The sequence below is a fragment of the Mus caroli genome, unplaced genomic scaffold (assembly GCF_978045245.1).
Source record: "Mus caroli unplaced genomic scaffold, Mus_caroli_1 scaffold_13, whole genome shotgun sequence".
NCBI classification, from domain to species: Eukaryota; Metazoa; Chordata; class Mammalia; order Rodentia; family Muridae; genus Mus; species Mus caroli.
The window spans coordinates 63,327,489-63,346,740 of NW_028227268.1; the positions used below are offsets into that span (position 1 = coordinate 63,327,489).

A 19,252-nucleotide genomic window follows, 5' to 3' on the forward strand; every position below is an offset into this window, starting at 1 on the left:
GGGTGAGCAAACAGGCAGTGCCTCCTGTGGCTCTGGCCAACTTACCCACTGATGATCTCCTTGGTTTCTGCCCTGATAAAATGTTCCTTGTCAGGTGTCAGGATGCAGAGGGAGAACTTCTGCCCTGTGCGGGCCTCCCCATCCACCACATCTGTGCACTGGTTCATGTTGATGGTGCCCTGAGGGAGGGTGGTGGGCTGCAAGGACAAAACAAGTCACTCAAAAGGGGTGGTGTGTCAGGTCCCACAGCCACCAGCAGGACCCACCCCTCGCATTCAATCCTTAGCCTTCACAGCACCACTTCCTACCCACAGAACCACGGTGGGGCAAGCCAAGCTGGACTTATGTAGAGGACACCCGCTGGACTTTTACTTTCTACATGGAGAACAGTGTCCTGGCTTGCACCGGAGGAGGGGGCAGGACAGTGAGAGAATAGCTCAGTGAGGACTGCTAGGGAGAGCAGGCAGCCAAGATCCTAGTCTCAGATCAGTGAGGAAAAGCTTCGGAAATAGTAGATTCAAAATAGAAAAAAAAAAAAAAAAAAGACATAAGGAGGTAGGTAAATAGAGCCACATCTTTGAGCACTAGCTCTAGGATTGGGAGACAGACCCAAAGGCTCACCCATACCTGTCTGGGCTTTAAGGAATCCTGCTGAGACTTCTTGGAGGGCAAAGGTCAACATACATGCACACATGGATATATATACACACCATTTAAGACACTGGAATGTTTTAACACAGATACTCTGGGAAGGCAGACTGGCTGCAATGTATCCTATCATGCCAGTTGCTTCACACTGCCAGATCCCACTGGGAAACACTGGCATAGTCTGCTCCAGAAGCCACAGGTGGGTGGACTTTGGGGCAGACAGCAACTTCTCACCAAACTATCCAAGGTCTACTACTTGGTGGGCTTCCTTTCTTAGCACTAAATGCTTACAGCACCAGTTGAACACTTGTGGTTGGCCTGCCTCCCTCTGTAGTTCTACAGACCCATTTTTATCACCATCTTGCTAACCAGACTGAGAGTACCCTTGTCTAAGAGCAGGGTATGAGGCCTGGTACCCACCCTAAGCTCAGAATCATTATCCCATGGGCTTCATCTGTCAAGTGCCTGTTAGGCAAGTCCTTCATAGTCCCTTTCCATTAAAGTCATCAGGCCGATCAAAGAGTTCTAACTTGCTTGATGACGTTTCAGAGAGTTTGTTGGGGGTGGGATGAGGCAGCCCCAGATAGCAGAGCTCTCACCCACACAAGGCCCATGCTTTCTTCCCCATGGCTGAAAGCTGGATCACAAGACTTTCTGGTGAGCCTCAGAGCTTCAAGAGCACACACCCTGGGAAGGGTACCATGAGGGTCTAGCACAGCCTTGTAGCATAGGCAGTTCTGCAACTGAGCAGCAGGTCTTCTCAGGGAGCAGTGGACAGAGACAGTAGTCTAATGCCCCATCTTGCCTAGATCCAAATCCTGCTCACTTTCTGGATCGGGAGGCTCAGGGCAGGGTCCTAATTTTCCTTACCTCTTCTTTCCTATGCCAGTCCCTTCTATTCCACTTGAGTCTTAATTACAGGCCCTCTCTAGCAGTCTCCTAAACCTGCTTTTGGGTAAACTGTCCTTTCCTATACAGAAACAAGTGTTCTTCATTCACCCCATGGACAAGACACATCTTATCTCTGAGACAGAAAACTAACGCTATGAGGATTGTGAGAATTGAGTGACAGAAGCTGTGCAGACAGCCAGTAGTGACCAGATGAAAGGAACTGCAAAGGATGCCTCCTCTTCTCTACTGCTGGAACTCCATCCCAGTCCTTGGGATTAAAACACTGACAACAATGGCCATGATGGATTTCAGACCTATGTGAATAGATTATGAACTATGACACTATATCATACAAAAAGATGTTAAGTAGAGATGATAAAACATCTCAACAAAATTCCTGGTTATTTTCTTCTCAGGAGATTGGCCACCAGGATGTTCAAGGATTCAGTGTCACCAAACTGTTCAGGTCCCTACAGCCCAACTCCTCCATTTTGTACAGCAACAGTCAGAACTGAAAACTGGACAATGAGCCAAAGATGCAGCCTTACAGCTGAGTATAGCCATGGTCTCAGCCTTCAACCTCTCTACCTCCCTGACCTCAGCTCTAGTTCCTTTAGAAAGGGTTTCAGAATGGTCGATAAAAGGCAAAGACAGCCAGGCATATATGTTTGGTGCACATCTACAATCCCAGAACTTGGGAAGTAAAGTAAGGAGGCCTGCTGAAAGTGAGGCCAACCAGGCTAGCCGGGCTAGAGACAATATCTCAAAACACAAAACCAGAGAGACAAACTAAGCCGGGGCAGAAAGACATTAACAATCCCTTGAGTGGGGGCTTCTGATGCCCCCCCTGCCCCGTGCTAACCAGGAGGCATTACTGGACCCCACCACACACTCAGGAGACAACAATCAGGAAACCTCACAAAAGGAAGGGTAACTAGAGCCCAAGCCACTCACAGGACTTCCATGAAGTGGGAACAAACTATTCCCAAATCAAAGCTTCTCATTCACAGCTAATTCCTCTTTAATAGCAACTTTATTGAGACATAATTTATAATCACACAACTTACCTGTTTACAGAGTACAGTTCAATGGTTATTCAGCATTTACAGAATTGTACAATACTCACCCCTACTGACCTCAGGCCTTTAGGCATCATTTCCCTCTGTCTCCCTCCAATCCCTCTGCCTCATCACCCATCCAATACTTTCTCTAACCGAGGGAACCACACAGGGTGTGAAGCCTTTTGTATCTGGAAGCTCTTCCTTTCTTTGCCGCACTCTGAGGTTTGAACAGCTTGCTTTGTCCAGGTGAATCTATCACGTAGACAAGTCCCATTCAGCTTTCCCACTTTACCACCAAAGGACACCAGGGTTGTTTCCACCTGGAACTGCTGTAAATAAAACTGCTATATATGGATACTCATATTCATGTGTTTGAATGGCCACATTCTTTAACTGCTCTCAGGTGGATAGCTAGATGTGGAATTGCTAGTTCAAATGGGAGCTATATGTTTAATTCCTTCAAATGCAACAAACTATTTCCTAAAGTGGCTGAATGTTTGACTTGACTTTCATTCTAGCCGTGAAAAGCTCTGGAACCAAAACAAAACAAAAAGCAAGAGTGACCTCCCACTAGCATGGGTATTAGGCATGGGTGTGCTTGGGCTAGCTCACCTTGCACCTTGTTTGAAACAGTGTCTCTTTATTGTTCACCAGGACATGAACAAAGGACTCTTGCTTTCAAGATGCTAGGGATTCCCCTATCTCATCCTAAGCGTGCTGGATAGGTACTACCAACCCCAGTTTCATGTGGACTCTGGAGATCTGAATTCAAGTCCTCATACTTGTGGGGCAAGTGCATTATCCACTGGACCATCTTCCTGGCTCCACTCCACATTCCCCTTCTCCCTTTCACTGGTCTTCTTTTTTAATGGGAGTTACATAAATAACACTTTTATAAGGGCATTATAATGAAAGCTGTTTTTCCTTTTTCAGAGTTTTCTGTGGATTTAGTATACCTGCATGCACACACACACACACACACACACACACGAGCTCACCAAGGCCATAGCACACGTACGGAGGCCACAGCACACGTACGGAGGCCAAAGGTAACCTTCAGGAGATGGTTCTCTCCTTCCACCATGGCATCCTGGGAACTGAACTCTGGCCATCAGGCTTGGTGGCAGGCACCTTTCCCCATTTGTGCCACCTTGTAGCTCTTATTTTTAAAATTAGTTTCCATCTGGTGTTTTAACACATACTTCATTTTTATTGACTTCATGCACTCCCCTCCTCTCCCTGCCCACCTCCACTGTGCCCCATGCCCTAGTATTTCTCCGGCAACTTTGCTCTGTTCCTGTCCCCATCCTTCTCCCTTAACGAATCTTTTTTTCCTAGTCCTATGTGCCCCTCTCTAGTTTTCTGTGCTTTATTCACATTTCTCCAGCTTGGACAGGCATATTTAGCAGCTGGAGCTCAGGATCTGCACCCAGTTGAGAATCCTCAGAGTTCTGCGTTTCTGAGCCTAGGTCACCTCACTTAAAAGTAATGCTTCCCATCCAGCTCTATCCATTTTCTTGAAATTTCATAATCTCATTTTTCTTTTTTGCTCAATAAAATTCTATTTGTATATGTGTACCAAACTATTCTGAGACTCCATGTTACTCTAGTGAGAATGGTAATCAAGAAAATGACAATGAATACTGGTGAGGATATGGGGAGAGAGCAACCCAGTGCTGGGAGGAGTGAGTGTGGCCACTACAGAAAGGAATGTGGAAGCTCCTCAGAGAACTAGGGCAGAACTTGCTATGCTCCAGCTTACCACTCTCAGGGAGGTGCACAGAGTGTCTTATACTACAGATACCTGCATGCCTATATTTATCCCTGTCCTTTTTACAATAGCAAGGAAATGGAATCAGCTGAGATAACTGGCCTTAACTTGTAAAACGAATAGTTACCATATAATTCCAACTACTACTCTCTCGGGCAGTAGGTCAGGTTCGCACTGACAACCTGCTGAGAAAAGTTCTCTGCAGCTCTCGACAGTGCTACTCGAAGGAATAAGCACTAGTGTCACAGCACACTGGTAGAAGTGCTACTCGCCCTAAATATACCCCAGGTTCTAGCCCTACCCCTAACCTCCTGCTGAATATGCCTACAGCCCCAAGATGTGGGAAGCTCCATTTCCCATATATACCTTACAGACAGGGAGCAAGGACACTGAGAAGCTAATCTGTTAGAAAGTAGCTATGCAGGATTGAAACCCAAGTTCTAAAAGCAAGGCCAAATATTTATGCTGTAACCTAAATTCAGGTAAAAGAAGGTTAGTAACTCAGGTCTCCAAAGACACAAGGCTTCACCTAAATTTTCTTGTTGAGAGAGAGAGAGAGAGAGAGAGAGAGAGAGAGAGAGAGAGAGAGAGAGAGAGAATGAATGTCTAGCTACCTGGTCTCCAGTCCTTCTCAAGTCCCCATACTGCCAGAATTAGGACAGCAGAGCAAAGCTGTTATAAGCTGATGGTCACTTAAGAAGGAGGGTGGCAAACTGGAGCAGGGAAGACAGGACAAGGGCTTCTCATCAAAGATGAGGCAAAGTATACTGAGAGCTTAGCCCTATGCTCGGTCTTCTGCCAGGTGGCCTGGGTATACACTGCATCCAGGAAACTGTCAGGGGCCAAGGTGACCCTGCTGAGTTAGGACAACTCTGCTAAGGCAGTCTTGCTACTTTCCATTATATCCCAGCACGGGTACTTTGAGGAAAACCAACTCATGAACTTTTGATCCCCTTTCCTCTACTTGTCTGACCACTGATATTACAAGTGTGTGCACTACACTTGGCCCGCCCTTTTTGTTATTGATCCTGGAGAGTTTAGGAAAAGAGTTTAAGCCAAAAAAGAGGAAGAAAATGGGATAAGCTGCCAAGTGAAGCTGGTTAATAGTAGCTGCTATTATGGAACCAGAGGTGGCTTAGAGGCCACATAGTGGTTATCATCCTTCATTCAAATGGGAAAGGAGATAATCCTACAGAAACCCACTTTCGCCCTGGCATAGAGTAGGACTTCCCACATTGAAGGTCTAAAAGGGCTTGTCAGAGTGAAGCTCACCCTACACACTGCCCAAGTTCTGAGACCTTTTCTTTTCTTTTCTTTTCTTTTCTTTTCTTTTCTTTTCTTCTAATGACTTACTTTTATTTTATGTGCATTGGTGTTTTGCCTATATGTATCTCTGTGTGAGAGTGTTGGATCCCCTAGAATTGGAGTTACAGACACTTGTGAGCTGCCATGCAGAAGGTGAAAACTGAACTTGGGTCCTTTAAAAGAGCAGCTGCTCTATCGTCATCGTCGTCATCGTCATCGTCACCACCACCACTACCCTTCTCCTCACCCTCTTCTTTTTAAATTTATTTTTTGTTTCCAATACATCCTGACTGCAGTTCCCCTCCCTCCACTACTCCCACCCACTCATTACATCTCCAACCTCACCTCTCCCTTAGATGCAACTCCTCATCCATTTCCCTTCAGAAAAGAGCAGGCCTCCCAGGGGTGTGTACTGAACTCAAGGTATTTTTGTCTTTCTTTTTTCTTTTCAGTTTTTCCAGACAGGGTTTCTAAGTGTAGGCTAGCTGTCCTGGAACTCACTTTGTAGACCTGGCTGGCCTCCAACTCAAAGACCTGCCAGCCTCTGCTGGGATTAAAAGCGTGTGCCACCACTAACTCAGATACTGCCAGCATTCTTAACTGCTGAGCCATCTCTCCATGGCCTACGATGGGTTTTTCAAAACCACCTGAGATCCACAGAAAACACTACTTTTACTTAGTGATGGACATATATATACAGGAGTGTACACACTTAATATGCAATGAAATATTATAAGTCAATACTTTTACTTTAAAAGGATATTTACTTTTTATTACATTTATTTACTGTGCTTGTACACTCATGCCACACAGTATAAGTTTGGAGGTCAGAGAACAACTTATGGGAGTCAGTTCTCTCCTTCTCCCATGTGGATCCTGGGAACTGAACTCAGGCTGTGAGGATTGATGCCAGGCACCTTCACCCACTGAGAGCTTTATATGCAGAGGTCCAGAGACTTTATGTGGAGGTACAGAACTGACCCACGGCTTCCAGGGAGCATTGTTAGGCTATCTAAATTTGTTTTGCAAGAGTGAAAAGAATATAACAAGGACCTTTATCACAGACTGATAAGCCCTAGCAGTTCCTTCTCACATCTGCTATGACAGCCCAATTTCTTTGGAGCTATTGGTGAGGCAGCAAGGTTCTATTAAGGAGCCAAGGCCTTTGACAGTGATCTTCCTTTAAGAAGCCCTCACCACCCAGCCAAGGCCTACTTTAGTCCTAAGGTTGAGGAGAGGGGAGCTGAGATCATCTTTACCCACTTGACCATCTCAAGAACTTGCTATATACCATATGTGACAACAACTTGTTATGTAAGTTTAAAAGAGGCATTTGATGTGGTGGCATAGGCTTATGATTAGAGCACTTAGATAGCTAGAGCAAAATGACAGAAAGTTCAAAGATAAGTCACCAGACCTGTCAAAACAAATAGCAACAGAAAAAAAAAAAAACCCCACAACAAACCCATACTCCAGACATGGGAGTCAAGGGCAGGAGGATCGTGAATTCACAGGTAGCTGGGCTGGATGTCAACACCCTGCTTCCAAAAGGGATAAGGGAAAAGACAAAAATGACCGTACTTTTACAAGACCAGCAAAAAGGCAACAGAGAGATGGAAGAAACACTTGCAAACCATACAGCTGCTAAAACTCAATTTTCTTTTTTTTTTTTTTTTTTTTTTTTTTTTGGTTTTTCGAGACAGGGTTTCTCTGTGTAGCCCTGGCTGTCCTGGCACTCACTTTGTAGACCAGGCTGGCCTCGAACTCAGAAATCCGCCTGCCTCTGCCTCCCGAGTGCTGGGACTAAAGGCGTGCGCCACCACGCCCGGCAAAACTCAATTTTCAAGATGTAGAAAGAACTAAAGCACAAGAGCAAAAACATTACAGTAAAAAAACAAGTGGGCAGATTTGAACAGACATTTCTCTAAACACCTGATAAGCCCATGAAAACATGTGCACCATCCCAAGTCATCAGGGAACACAAATCAAACCCATACCAGAAGACACCGCAGCAAAGTGTGTTAGGGTGATAGCAACAGATGCTGGTGAGGCTGTACAAGGGTATGAAGAGCTAGAGCCTTCTTGTATCACCTACAGGAATATATATATGATGGTGCAGCTGCTATGGAAAAGAGCCATGGAGTCTCCTCAGTAATTAATGAAACATCTATCAGTGGCACGTGCCTGACTAACATAAGCAAAGCCCTAGGCCCCACAGTACCACATAAAATCAGGCACTGGTGGAACATGCCTGTAACCCAAACACTCCATGTTTACTACAACATTATTTACACCAGATGAGAAGCAGAAGCAATGCTACTTCTTCATAGGTATTCATATTATATATGATAACATATCATACATATGATATATTCATATATCATGTTCATATTAAAAATAAATGAACAAGTTGTGGAACATGCATACGATGCAGTAGTATTTAATTATAAAAGAATAAAGTTCTGGTAAGTGTTAAAAAATAGATAAAGCCCGAGTGAAGTCAGCTAGTTACAATATGACACAGACTGTAGTTGTACTTAAATAAGGGGCTTAGCAAGTCAGATTCACAGAAACTTTAAGTAGAATGGGCTAAGGGCTACGAGAGAAGAATAGGGCGCTAGTGTTCTGGAGTACATGGTAGTGACGGCTGCACAGCAGTCTGAGTGCCACAGAACCAGCAAATAAGAACAGCTAAACTTTTGTGATGCATATCTGGACAGATGTACAGATAGACAAAGTTTGCACTCATGCGCACATGCACACACATACACACCCACACACATACATACAGAGCCTAGACCAATTCAGATTCCCAAGTTGAAAACAATAAACACAGCTGGAGCAGAAACAGGATAAGAAGTATGCCTTGCTGGCCAGCACACCCTTATGTCAAAGTGGCAGTTCTGCAGATGGAGCTGGGCACAACTAATATAAGATGGCCAACTCTGGTTCTGTCTAATTCTGATGGCCTTGCATATGGCCTTCAGAATGCAGGCCACCACCAGTGGGCATGGCCTTGTCCTTCCACCTTTACTACCAGGGACAGCAGCAGCAGCTGACTTATGAACCACTATTTCTGGATTGTGGCAATGCTAGGTCAAACCACACAAAATCTGCCTGCCTGAAAGGCCTGAGTCTTCCAACACAGCCAGCATCTTTAAGACCAGCATGCAACCTATATCCTGGAGCCAGATGTCAAAGTTCTTAGCACAACCAAGAAGACATCCATCTCCTTCCCACCAGTAGAATGGCCACTTGTTTAAATGTTATTTGTAGCAGCTAGTGGCCTGTTCCCATGTCACTAACTCTAAAAGGACCCACTAGACACAATGCCAGGAGCTATAGTGAGTGAGCTATGGTACCCGCCATAGGTTTGCACAGTGCAGAGGGAAAGAGGGCACACACAGCTGAATTAATATGCTTGCCCCAGGGAGTAAGTGGCACAATTAGGTGTTGGAGGAAGTGTGTCACTGTGGGAGTAGACTTTGAGACCCTCCTTCTAGCTGCCTGGGAACCAGTCTTCTCCTGTTGGTCTTTGAAACAAGATGTAGAACTCTCAGCAACTCCCATGCTATGCTTGCCTGGATGCTGCCATGTTCTTGCCTTGATAATAATGGACTGAACTTCTGAACCTGTAAGCCAGCCCCAATTAAATGTTGTCCTTTATAAGAGTCGCCTTGGTCATGGTGTCTCTTCACAGCAATGGAAACCAGAACTAAGACAGAGGCAAAAAGGTCAGACACAGGATATCAAGACTCCTCCAGATGCTAGTAACATGGGGGCTAGATTAATCTATGAAGTCCTATGAAAAGGTGGGCTCCAAGAACAGGAGAGCAGAGGGACAGATGAACAAGTACAACTATCAAGGTTCTTTCCATAAGTAGTCATATTTCTGTAACTGTGAGGTAGCATCATCTCCTCTACAGGTAGAAGGGAGCCACTGGGAGGGTAAAGCAGCATGCCAAGGCTGATGCTGGCAACCAGTGCCAGGAGAGCAGCAAGAAACTGAGTGACAAAAGCCCTGACCCCTCAGGCTGAACTGGGAGATGAGTCAGGCAGATCACATAGACATACCAAGTGCAGCAGAGGCCTCAAAAAAGATTGCTACAAGAATGAGAGGGACAGTCGTATCTACTATGCGTTCTTGAGATAAGCCTCCCAAGCAAGCAGAACAGGGTCAAGAGGGAGCAGCATATGTTAGAGAGAACAGACAGTCACAGCAAGAAACCCACGCAAGCCTGGAGAAGCAGGAAGGTAGGTCATGCAGGCAGTCAGGTACCAGTGTACTCATACAAAACCAAAAGTGACTCATCCATCTAGATTCTGTAGCCTGTTCTATGATTGCTTTGACAGTGACAAGGACTGTCACAGATGGCAGCCTGTAGCCCGCCCTACTGGCACATGTGCTTCCATGAGCCTCCTACAGGCAGGCCTCTCATTACACAAGCAAAAAAGAGGTCCTAGTGTATTGTATGGGTTTCACTTCAGAGCCTGGTCACTTCTGTTGTCTAGGCCCCTGTCCTACCCCTGCCAGTCCTTCCAAATAGCCTCTTTTCCGAACCTGTTCAGGCAGTTAGGTCTAGAGCAACCTCTGCTTCCCTGAGTCTCTGGTATTGCTTTCTTTTCTTTTTTGTTATTATTTTAACTTTTAAAAGTTGTAATGGTAATGTAGGATTTCTACATACTTACTGATGAATTGGCTCTGTTACCAACATCTTTTACCAGGGTGGTGCAAACAGCCAACCAATATGGACACCAAATCAACAGAAGTCCATGTTGAGTCCTCTGAGTTTTCTTCTAGTGTTCTAGAGCACATCATATTGTCATGGAACCTCAGGCTACTCTTAGTTGTGATGGTTTCTCAAAGTTTCCATGTTTTTTATGATCTTGACAGTTTTACCAAGTGCTAGCCATGTATTTTGAAGACTATTCCTCAGCTGGGGTGTCTGTGTTTCTCATGACCAGACTATGGTTCTGGATCTTAAGAAGGAAAGCCACTGAGGTAAAGCAGGCCTTTCACTGTACCTGATGAGAGTGTAGGACTTCTCACTGATGGTGGTGGTATGTCTTGTAGTAAGCTATGGCCCGGAGCTGAAAGGAGCTGAAAGTCACTACATACTAAACAGTCCGCTTGGAGAGGAGAGGGACTGATGGTGCATGACTTCTGAGGGGAAATCTGCACGGGTTATTTGAAACTCTTTTGCACAGATTTTCTTTTTCCCATTTATTTCTTTTTTTTTTTATTATTTGTATATAATTTCAGTTTTAGAAGCCCCCCTTTTTTTTTAAAGATTTATTTATTTATTATATGTAAGTACACTGTAGCTGTCTTCAGACACTCCAGAAGAGGGCGCCAGATCTCGTTACGGATGGTTGTGAGCCACCATGTGGTTGCTGGGATTTGAACTCTGGACCTTCGGAAGAGCAGTCGGGTGCTCTTACCCACTGAGCCATCTCACCAGCCCCCATTTATTTCTTTATCAACCATCAAGGTATAGCTGTATAGACTGGTAGACATTTAACTTAAGCCCTGATTATAACCAAAATACTAAGTTATTCATTGTGTTCCTCACATTGTTCCAGCTTTAGGTCGAGGAGCTTGTCCAGTGGCTCCTGTTTGGTATCAGACCACTTCCTGGACAAGGTGCTCAGGATGATCTGGAACAACATTTGCCCCGCTCTAGATCAGCCCCTCATAGAAGCCAGGGGTCTTACCTGGAGAGGGTCATTAAAAACTCTGGTCAGGTGGAGGTAGTTCTCATTGCTCATAGGCTATCTTGGCTTTTAGGCCCTTTTAGCTGCTCAAGAAAGAAAGGCCACATGCTGCCAGAGCCAGAGTACAATCCTACCTGCTACCTTCTGTGTGTTTCAGATGATGTCTGTTTCTGACTAAGCACACTCAAGTCTGCAACGCTACATCACGACTAAATGGCCTAGCTTTTTCCCTTGGGGCTCCAACAGAACTTCCTACCAACCACTGTCCATTTATTTCTTAAACTGTCCCTGTCCCTGTCCATGTACCTCTGCAGGAAAGAACTATGTTCATTCCCTAGATGCTACACTCATGTACAGCTCCTGTCTTCCAGCTCACAGGTGCTGCTCATTTCTGAGACAAACCTGTAGTTTTATTACTGTCTAGTATCTCCTCTGGCCAACCAAAGAGCTTGCCACTGGCCTTGTATGTGTAAAAGCTCAAAGGTGCATAAGAGTATCATTGTGTAAGGATTTTACACCTTTTACTATGAGTTTTTGAGACACTTCCAAGACATCTGGATGAAAGATGAAAATAGAAAAGTAACAAGAAAGATTAACTAGTGAGTTCTTCTGTTACTGTGACAAAACCCCTGAGGTCATCTACTTGAAGGAAGAGATTTTACTTTGATTCAAGGATTTCAATATATGGTTAGCTGACTCAATTGCTTCAAGTGAGGCAAAACATCACGATGGAAAGAGGAAGACAATGAATGAGGGAAGTGGGGATATGGTGTTCATGGGAATGCCCAAAGGACCTGCTCCCTTCAACTACATCCTATGCCTTTTAAATGTCCGTGAACTTCCAAGAGACTGACTATCAAACGTAGTAAACTTAGTAATAGAAGAATCTGTGTTATCAACCAAGAACTTAGCACATGGCCTTAGGTGAGGCATTTTAGACTCAAACCATGGTGTACTGTCTCAAGATTGGGATAGATAGGAGGGAGAACTGACTGGAGGGAGGCAGACACTGGCTAATATGGCTGAAAAAGTTTGCTAAATCAAGCTGTATGCACAGGGTTCAGTATTTGCTGAGTGACAGAACCAGCTAGAACTAAACATAGAAGCTCGGACGGAGGCTGCTTCCCACTTCCTGGGTTAGGACTGGGACCTCAGGAGAGTAAAAGCCTCCTGTGGTACTTCTGGCACCCAGCTGGGGGTGGAGCCAATGCCTCAGAACCTCTGAGACCCTGGCCTTTCCTTGCTACCATAGCAGGCTCTTTCTTAGGCTGACCATCCAGCTGTCTGAAGTCACTCACAGCTTTTGAGCCCAAGATGACCTGACAGAAGCAGAAGCAAAGATGGGCTGAAAATTTGAGATGGAACACAGCTGTTGGAGCTGACAGGTTGTGGATGGTAAGATAGAAAGGGCTTCACAAGGGGCTTAGAACAACTAGCACCCCTAAAATGCCTGCCAGATACCACCACCGCCACCACCACCACCACCACTAATACCACCACCTCCTCCTCCTCATCATCATCATCACATGATAAACAACAACAAAATGAAGCTTGAATCGGAAGAATAGGAGAGAAGGGGTGCAGGTATGGTATCTTCCTTAAAGAAGGCAGATACCACTTGGTGAAGGGCCAGAGAGGCCAGGGAGGCCATAGGCATGCCAGACAACTGCTCTAACAGGACAGCAGCCATTTTCAGAGATATGTGACAGAAGTGATGTGGCCAGAACTGTGTGTGATGAGAGGGAACACTATCTGGAAATCCTTTACCTCTCGCATCCTCTCAGTAACAAGAAGTAACGTGACTGAGACAAGGTCTGAGCAGTGAGGCTGGAGCCTTAGGTTCTGCTTAGCCCAAGCACTGTGCCTAATGATGACTACACTCTTCTCAATGTATCCACTCAGGAAATGTCTCTAGGTTAGGAGCAGCTGTTCACATCTGTCATCCAGGTGTGGGAGGCTGAGGCAGGACTGGGAGGTTATACAGTCTAGGTTGTACAGTGAGACTGTCACAATTTTCTAAGTAAAAGGGCTAGGAATGTGGCTCTGCCTGTGTATGTGAAGCTTGAGTTTAATCCTCAGCACTGTAAAAAATAAGTAAACAAACAAACAAACATTTCTAAGAGGGCTCCCTTTTGGTGGAAGGAGTCCTATATGCTATGAGAATGACTTCTTTTAAAGATTAAAAAAAAAAAAAAAGTCAAGTGAGAGTTAGCACTGTGTCCTTGGGCAACCCATCACACTCACTATTTTTCTTTGTAGGTTTCAACTGACCAGAAATTGAGTTTCTTGTACCTGAGCTTCCAAAACCGCCACAACTAAGTGACTGTCCTCCATTCTCTCCCTCCCTAGGAAAGCCTTGTCAGAAACAGGTGCCCACAGCTGGAAAGGAGGGCAGCTCCTGGAGGAGGGTTCCTGCCAGTCTCAGATCTAATTTGTCCACCTGGGTATGTGGACCTAGAGAATATGTCACTTCTACCAAGGGGCAGCACAACTCTTAAAGGAGTTCATTGGCCAGAGTAGTCACTGCAACCATGAGGCCCATGGTGAAGCTACACAAGTGTCTTCTAGCTATCTCAGCCATTCTTAACCCGAGGGTCACGTGAGATTGTAGCAGTAGCTGCACTGCTCCCTGGCCAAAGAAACAAACAACACCTACTTTAGACACATAGCACCAAAAGGTTGCTGTGCTTTCTACATGCCACACTATCACCTCTCAGAGGCAAGAGCAACTGCAACTGAGCAGGCAAAACGAGTAAGTGCCATACTGGGTTCCAGGCTAGGCTTAGGGAAATGTTGCAGCTTATACAGGCAAAGATTCAGCTCAGCAAAACTCTTACGGCCACAACCTCTGTGGTACCAAACTTTCTGTGTTTTACTATATACATTCAGAGAGTGTTGTTCACGTCTAACATGTCAGGCATAGATAACCATAAAAATGTACCACAGCACCATGGCCGTGGGGGTCTTCTTTCTGCTCTCTGGGCTTCAGTTTCTCTAATTTATAAGATGATTATATTGAGCCCTATTTCAGAAAGACTAACATGAATCTAATGTGAATGTCTATAGAACATTTAAGACATAACAGATGCTGTATGACTATCAGGTAACTAAATAAATTAGACAGCCTTCTGTAGCACTTAGGTTTCCTCAAGAAGAAACCAAGAAGCTTGCTCAGCTACCAGCAAAAGGGAAATGAGAACTACAGTAAGAGCCAACTCTTCTCACTGCGGTGGCTATAGTGAGGAGGATGGACACAGGCTGAACATTTGACAAGGACATGCCTTGACAGGACCCTCATACTCTGCTGGTCAAAATGAGACATAAAGTAGCCACTGTGGGAAAGTATAGTGGCTCCTTCAAAGGTTAAATACAATGACCCTATGACCCAGCACCACCACTTTTAGACATACATTCAATAAAACAGAAAACATGTCCACACAGCAATCTGTAATGTGACTGCTCACAATAGCCTGATTTATAGGTGCCCAAGGGTGGGACCACAGATATCCATCAACAGATGACTAGATCAGTAAACCTTGGGACATCTACACAATGGACTATTTTTCAGCATTAAAATTAAGTTTTTGCTGGGTGTGGTAACACATGCCTTTAATTGCTGCATTTGGAAAGCAGATGCAGATAAGAGCTTTGTGAAGTAGACCAACCTGGTCTACAGATTGAGTTCTAGGCCAGCCAGACTTAATTTAAAAAAAAAAAAAAAGTTGGGACCGAGGGAGAACAGAGAGTTAACTGTTAGAAGCACAGGGTTTTCTTTGTAATGATGGACTATTTTTAAACTGGCCACAATGACAGTTACAATTGCACTACTTGTATATATAACTAAATATACTAAAATAATCATGTGTTTACTTTAAATGGGTGAGCTGTGTGAATCAAATTTCAAGAAAATTATTACAAAAAACAAAAAGCAAAACCTTTTTACCATCCAAGTCACACACAGAGCAGACTCAGGCCTATCTGGTAAAAGCCCTATCTGCTTGTCAGACTCCGTCTCTTCTCACTCCTCAGGACCTCTGCATGGTGGCCTTTGTGTCTCTGATATTTCCATGGATCACAATATAAAGGACTTATAGCCTGAGTTTGCTTGAATTCTCATACTGGCCACCCACTCTCATGCGTGTGCGTGCATGTGTGTGTGTGTGTGCCTACTGCATTGCAGTGCATTAACAGAGGAGCTCCCAGCATGACTTGATAGATTAGCACAACTTCACACCAGCCTAGAGGTTTTGTTTTGTTTTAAGATTTATTTATTTATTATATATACAGCGTTCTGCCTAAATGTATCCTGCAGTCCAGAAGAGGGCACCAAATCTCATTATAGATGGTTGTGAGCCACCATGTGTTTGCTGGGAATTGAACTCAGGAGCTCTGGAAGAGCAAAGAGTGTTCTTAACCTCTGAGCCATCTCTCCAGCCCCAGTCTAGAGGTCTGAAGAAGACACTTCTCCTACAGGTAGAATGTTGGACCTATTTTCTCCTCTGTGAAAATATTACCTTGCTCCCAATAATCTAGCATGGAGGTGAGGAGGTATGAGGGTCATACACAAAAGCCATCCCAGGTATCTTGGGAAGGGGCAGGAACACACAGGTGACGATTCTCACCTCCTTATTCCCCAAACAGTCCATTGGATCTATCCCTACTTCTTTTTTTTTTTTTTAAGATTATTTATTATATATAAGTACACTATAGCTGTCTTCAGACACTCCAGAAGAGGGTGTCAGATCTTGTTACAGATGGTTCTGAGTCACTATGTAGTTTCTGGGATTTGAACTCAGAACCTTTGGAAGCGCAGTCAGTGCTCTTAACCGCTGAGCCATCTCTCCAGCCCCTATCCCAACTTCTGTCTTTGTCTCCCCCAGTCCAATCCACTTGTGTTCACTAATGCACCGCATTCCTCCAGAGTGCCAATTGAGCCAGGCTGCACCTTGTACCTAATACAATGGCTGTAGTCTTTCTCCCCTTAGGTATCCTGTTTCCTAACACAGTCATCAATTCCCTGGAGATAGGAGAAGGTCCTCATATTTGCTAGGTCCTTTCTTAGACCTTGCTTAGAGACCTCTGAATAATAAATAACAGAAAGGAACCTCCATTTCACTTGAGAAGTCAAGGCCCTGGGTGCTCTGTTCACTGGTCTGTGAGAATGCTGGCCACACAACGTTAATTAAAAATAAACACCAAATACAAAGGCCACTAGTAACTTCTTAGAGGAACAGAGACATGAAGGGGAGGCCAATAATGGCCTCTGTCTCCTGAAAAAAATTGATTTGTTGTGCTATAGCACAAACTTCAACTTTTTCTATGCAAAAGGAGAAAGAAGGCTGAGGATGGAAGCAGGAAGTAATCTGGGTAAACCCCAGTGAGCCTCCAATGAGGCAGCTTACTAAAACAGGCTCCCACTCCTATAGGTAGAGTGATGAAATACCCATCAGACGGCCTGAGCATCTTTCTAAGCAGCACTTAGAGCAGGTCTTCTGTGCCCAGGGCTGAGGGCAGGGGAAGACCAAGTGAAAAGCCACCAGGTATATAAGCTGCTGAGGCCAGCAAGATAGCAACCATGGTCTCCTCCTCAGCACCACACTAGTGAGATCAGTGAGGAGGCATCAATTATGACCTCCTTCCTGGCACATCAGTGAGACCAGTGAGGCACCCAGAGTTGCCTCCTCCCTAGCACTATATTTGCCATCAAATTTATCCCAGGATTCTTTCAAAAGTATACCCAGTCCACTCTTAAAAACCCCAGGGCCAGGCAAAGAAGTGATTCAGCCCATAGCCACCTGAAGTAAATGACCAACTCATAGCCCATGGTCTGCTCCATCATACCTCCCCCCTAGGAGATGAAATCTGAGGGGTACAAAAGAATGGTCAGGGAGTGTCTGGAGGTGACATGCCAGGCCTGTGAATGACTGAGTTATTGATGTGTACCACTCCAAGTACATTTGCTCAGAACACAGTATCAAGTTGTAGACAGTATCAATTCAGAAACATACAAGATGAAAATAGCCATAGAAAGAAGTCATAAAGGAAGCTGAAGCACGGAATAGCCAGCTGGACTGAGGAAGGGCTGGAAGAGTAGTTGTATCCAGCTCTGGTCCACAACAGCTCACCACAAGGGGCATTTAGGTATCCACCCCAAAGTGGCTCACAGGTCTAAACTCTCTGAAAAGAGAGTCCTCTGGAATAAGTGCATTCTCCAAGGTCATGTGCAGGGTTCCATGGTCTAAAGGAGAGTTGAATTACTCTGAGCTGCAGTGGTCATGTTCTAGAAGCTAAAAGCAGTCTCTTCAGCCTTTGATCTTTCAAATCCTCTATCCAAAACTCTACTCTCAATAAATAATATAGAAGAATAAAGAACTATATACATAACTGGAGTTCATGCTGTTGCCTACACTACTGTCAAATGTATCTGAAGGTTTTTATCCTTTAAATAACATGGAATTTTTAGTTAGATGTAGCATTGCTAAAATATTAAACTACTTCCTCACCAGTGAACAGGTATCACTGGATTCCAGGCAAGGGAATCAACTACTTTGCAAGGAACAAAGCCTTTCCTTTGGTCTAATGGCCAAGCAAGTAGAGAAAACAGGACATTGTGATAGTATGTATCCTTGTCTTCTCTTCATCCCTTCAGATGAATGTTCAGAGGACAGGAAGCAGGACTCTGCTACATTGTGGCTTACCATCTGCACTCTTAACTGGCTATCCTTACAGTCTTCATGGTGCAAAGGAAAAAGGACAGGTTTAGTGAGTCACAAAGGCACCTCAGGGTGAGTTAACAGAAAGCAGAATTGGAATTTAACCCCCACAAATCAACTAAAATATTTTCTGACAATTGCCTGAAGGCAAACTAACTCAACTTATTTTGTTTTGGTTGACTCCACAAACAGAAAAAGCCCAGCCTGGAGTTAACAAGAAGACTGGTCTCCTACCAGGTATCCTGTGGTCCCCAAGACCTCTTCCTGTAGCCAAATTGGCTTGAGAGGTTGATGATGCCAACCTGGATCTCAAGTTAGAATACTTCTGGAATGGGAGTTGCAGATTTCCAAGGTCACCCATGTCTTTATCTGCCTAGCCAGCCCCCTGCCCAGGACCCTTGAGTGCATAGGAAGAACTAACCTACAGCTATCAAGAACCACCCCCAGGAGGGTGCATTACCCTAAGGATAAGTGTCTACTCCAATCTCTACTATTGTGACAGGCTGTCATGGGACAGAATGTGACACCTAGAAGGACTTTCCTTTTGAGTTGACATGAAAAATTAAACCAAACAGCAGTGGACTTTCTGGAGAACTGATCTTCTCTTGCTTTTGTGTCTTAAAAAATGTGTCCAATACATACCTTAACTTTGTAATTGAGCAAAATGACAAAGTCTTTTTGTGCTTCTACCCTCCTACACACAACTGCTCCAAATCCAATATAGTTTGACTTCTATTTTCTTAAATGGCCTATATAGAGAGGTAGGTCTGCTTCACCTTGCAAAAGTTAAGTAGGAATATTGAAAGAGAAGAAGAAGAAGAAGAAGAAGAAGAAGAAGAAGAAGAAGAAGAAGAAGAAGAAGAAGAAGAAGACGAGGAGGAGGAGGAGGAGGAGGAGGAGGAGGAGGAGGAGGAGGAGGAGGAGGAAGAGGAGGAGGAAGAGGAGGAGGAGGAGAAGGAAGAAGAGGAGGAGGAGAAAGAGGAGGAGGAGGAGAAGGAAGAAGGGGAGGAGGAGAAAGAGGAGGAGGAGGAAGAGGAGGAGAAAGAGGAGGAGGAGGAGAAGGAAGAAGAGGAGGAGGAGAAAGAGGAGGGGGAGGAAAAAGAAGAAGAAGAAGAAGAAGAAGAAGAAGAAGAAGAAGAAGGAGGAGG

General features: G+C 44.7%; 1 protein-coding gene across 8 annotated transcripts in view; it reads right to left on the reverse strand.

Annotated features, from left to right (window-relative positions):
* Mprip (myosin phosphatase Rho interacting protein) overlaps positions 1 to 19,252 on the reverse strand; it is a 115,438-nt gene that overhangs the window by 48,708 nt on the left and 47,478 nt on the right. For all 8 annotated transcript variants that reach the window (XM_085829973.1, XM_029484025.2, XM_029484023.2 and 5 more), the window contains exon 4: positions 46 to 197. In XM_085829973.1, coding sequence (XP_085686099.1) covers positions 46 to 197 — 152 coding nt within the window. The remainder of the gene's footprint in view (positions 1 to 45; positions 198 to 19,252) is intronic.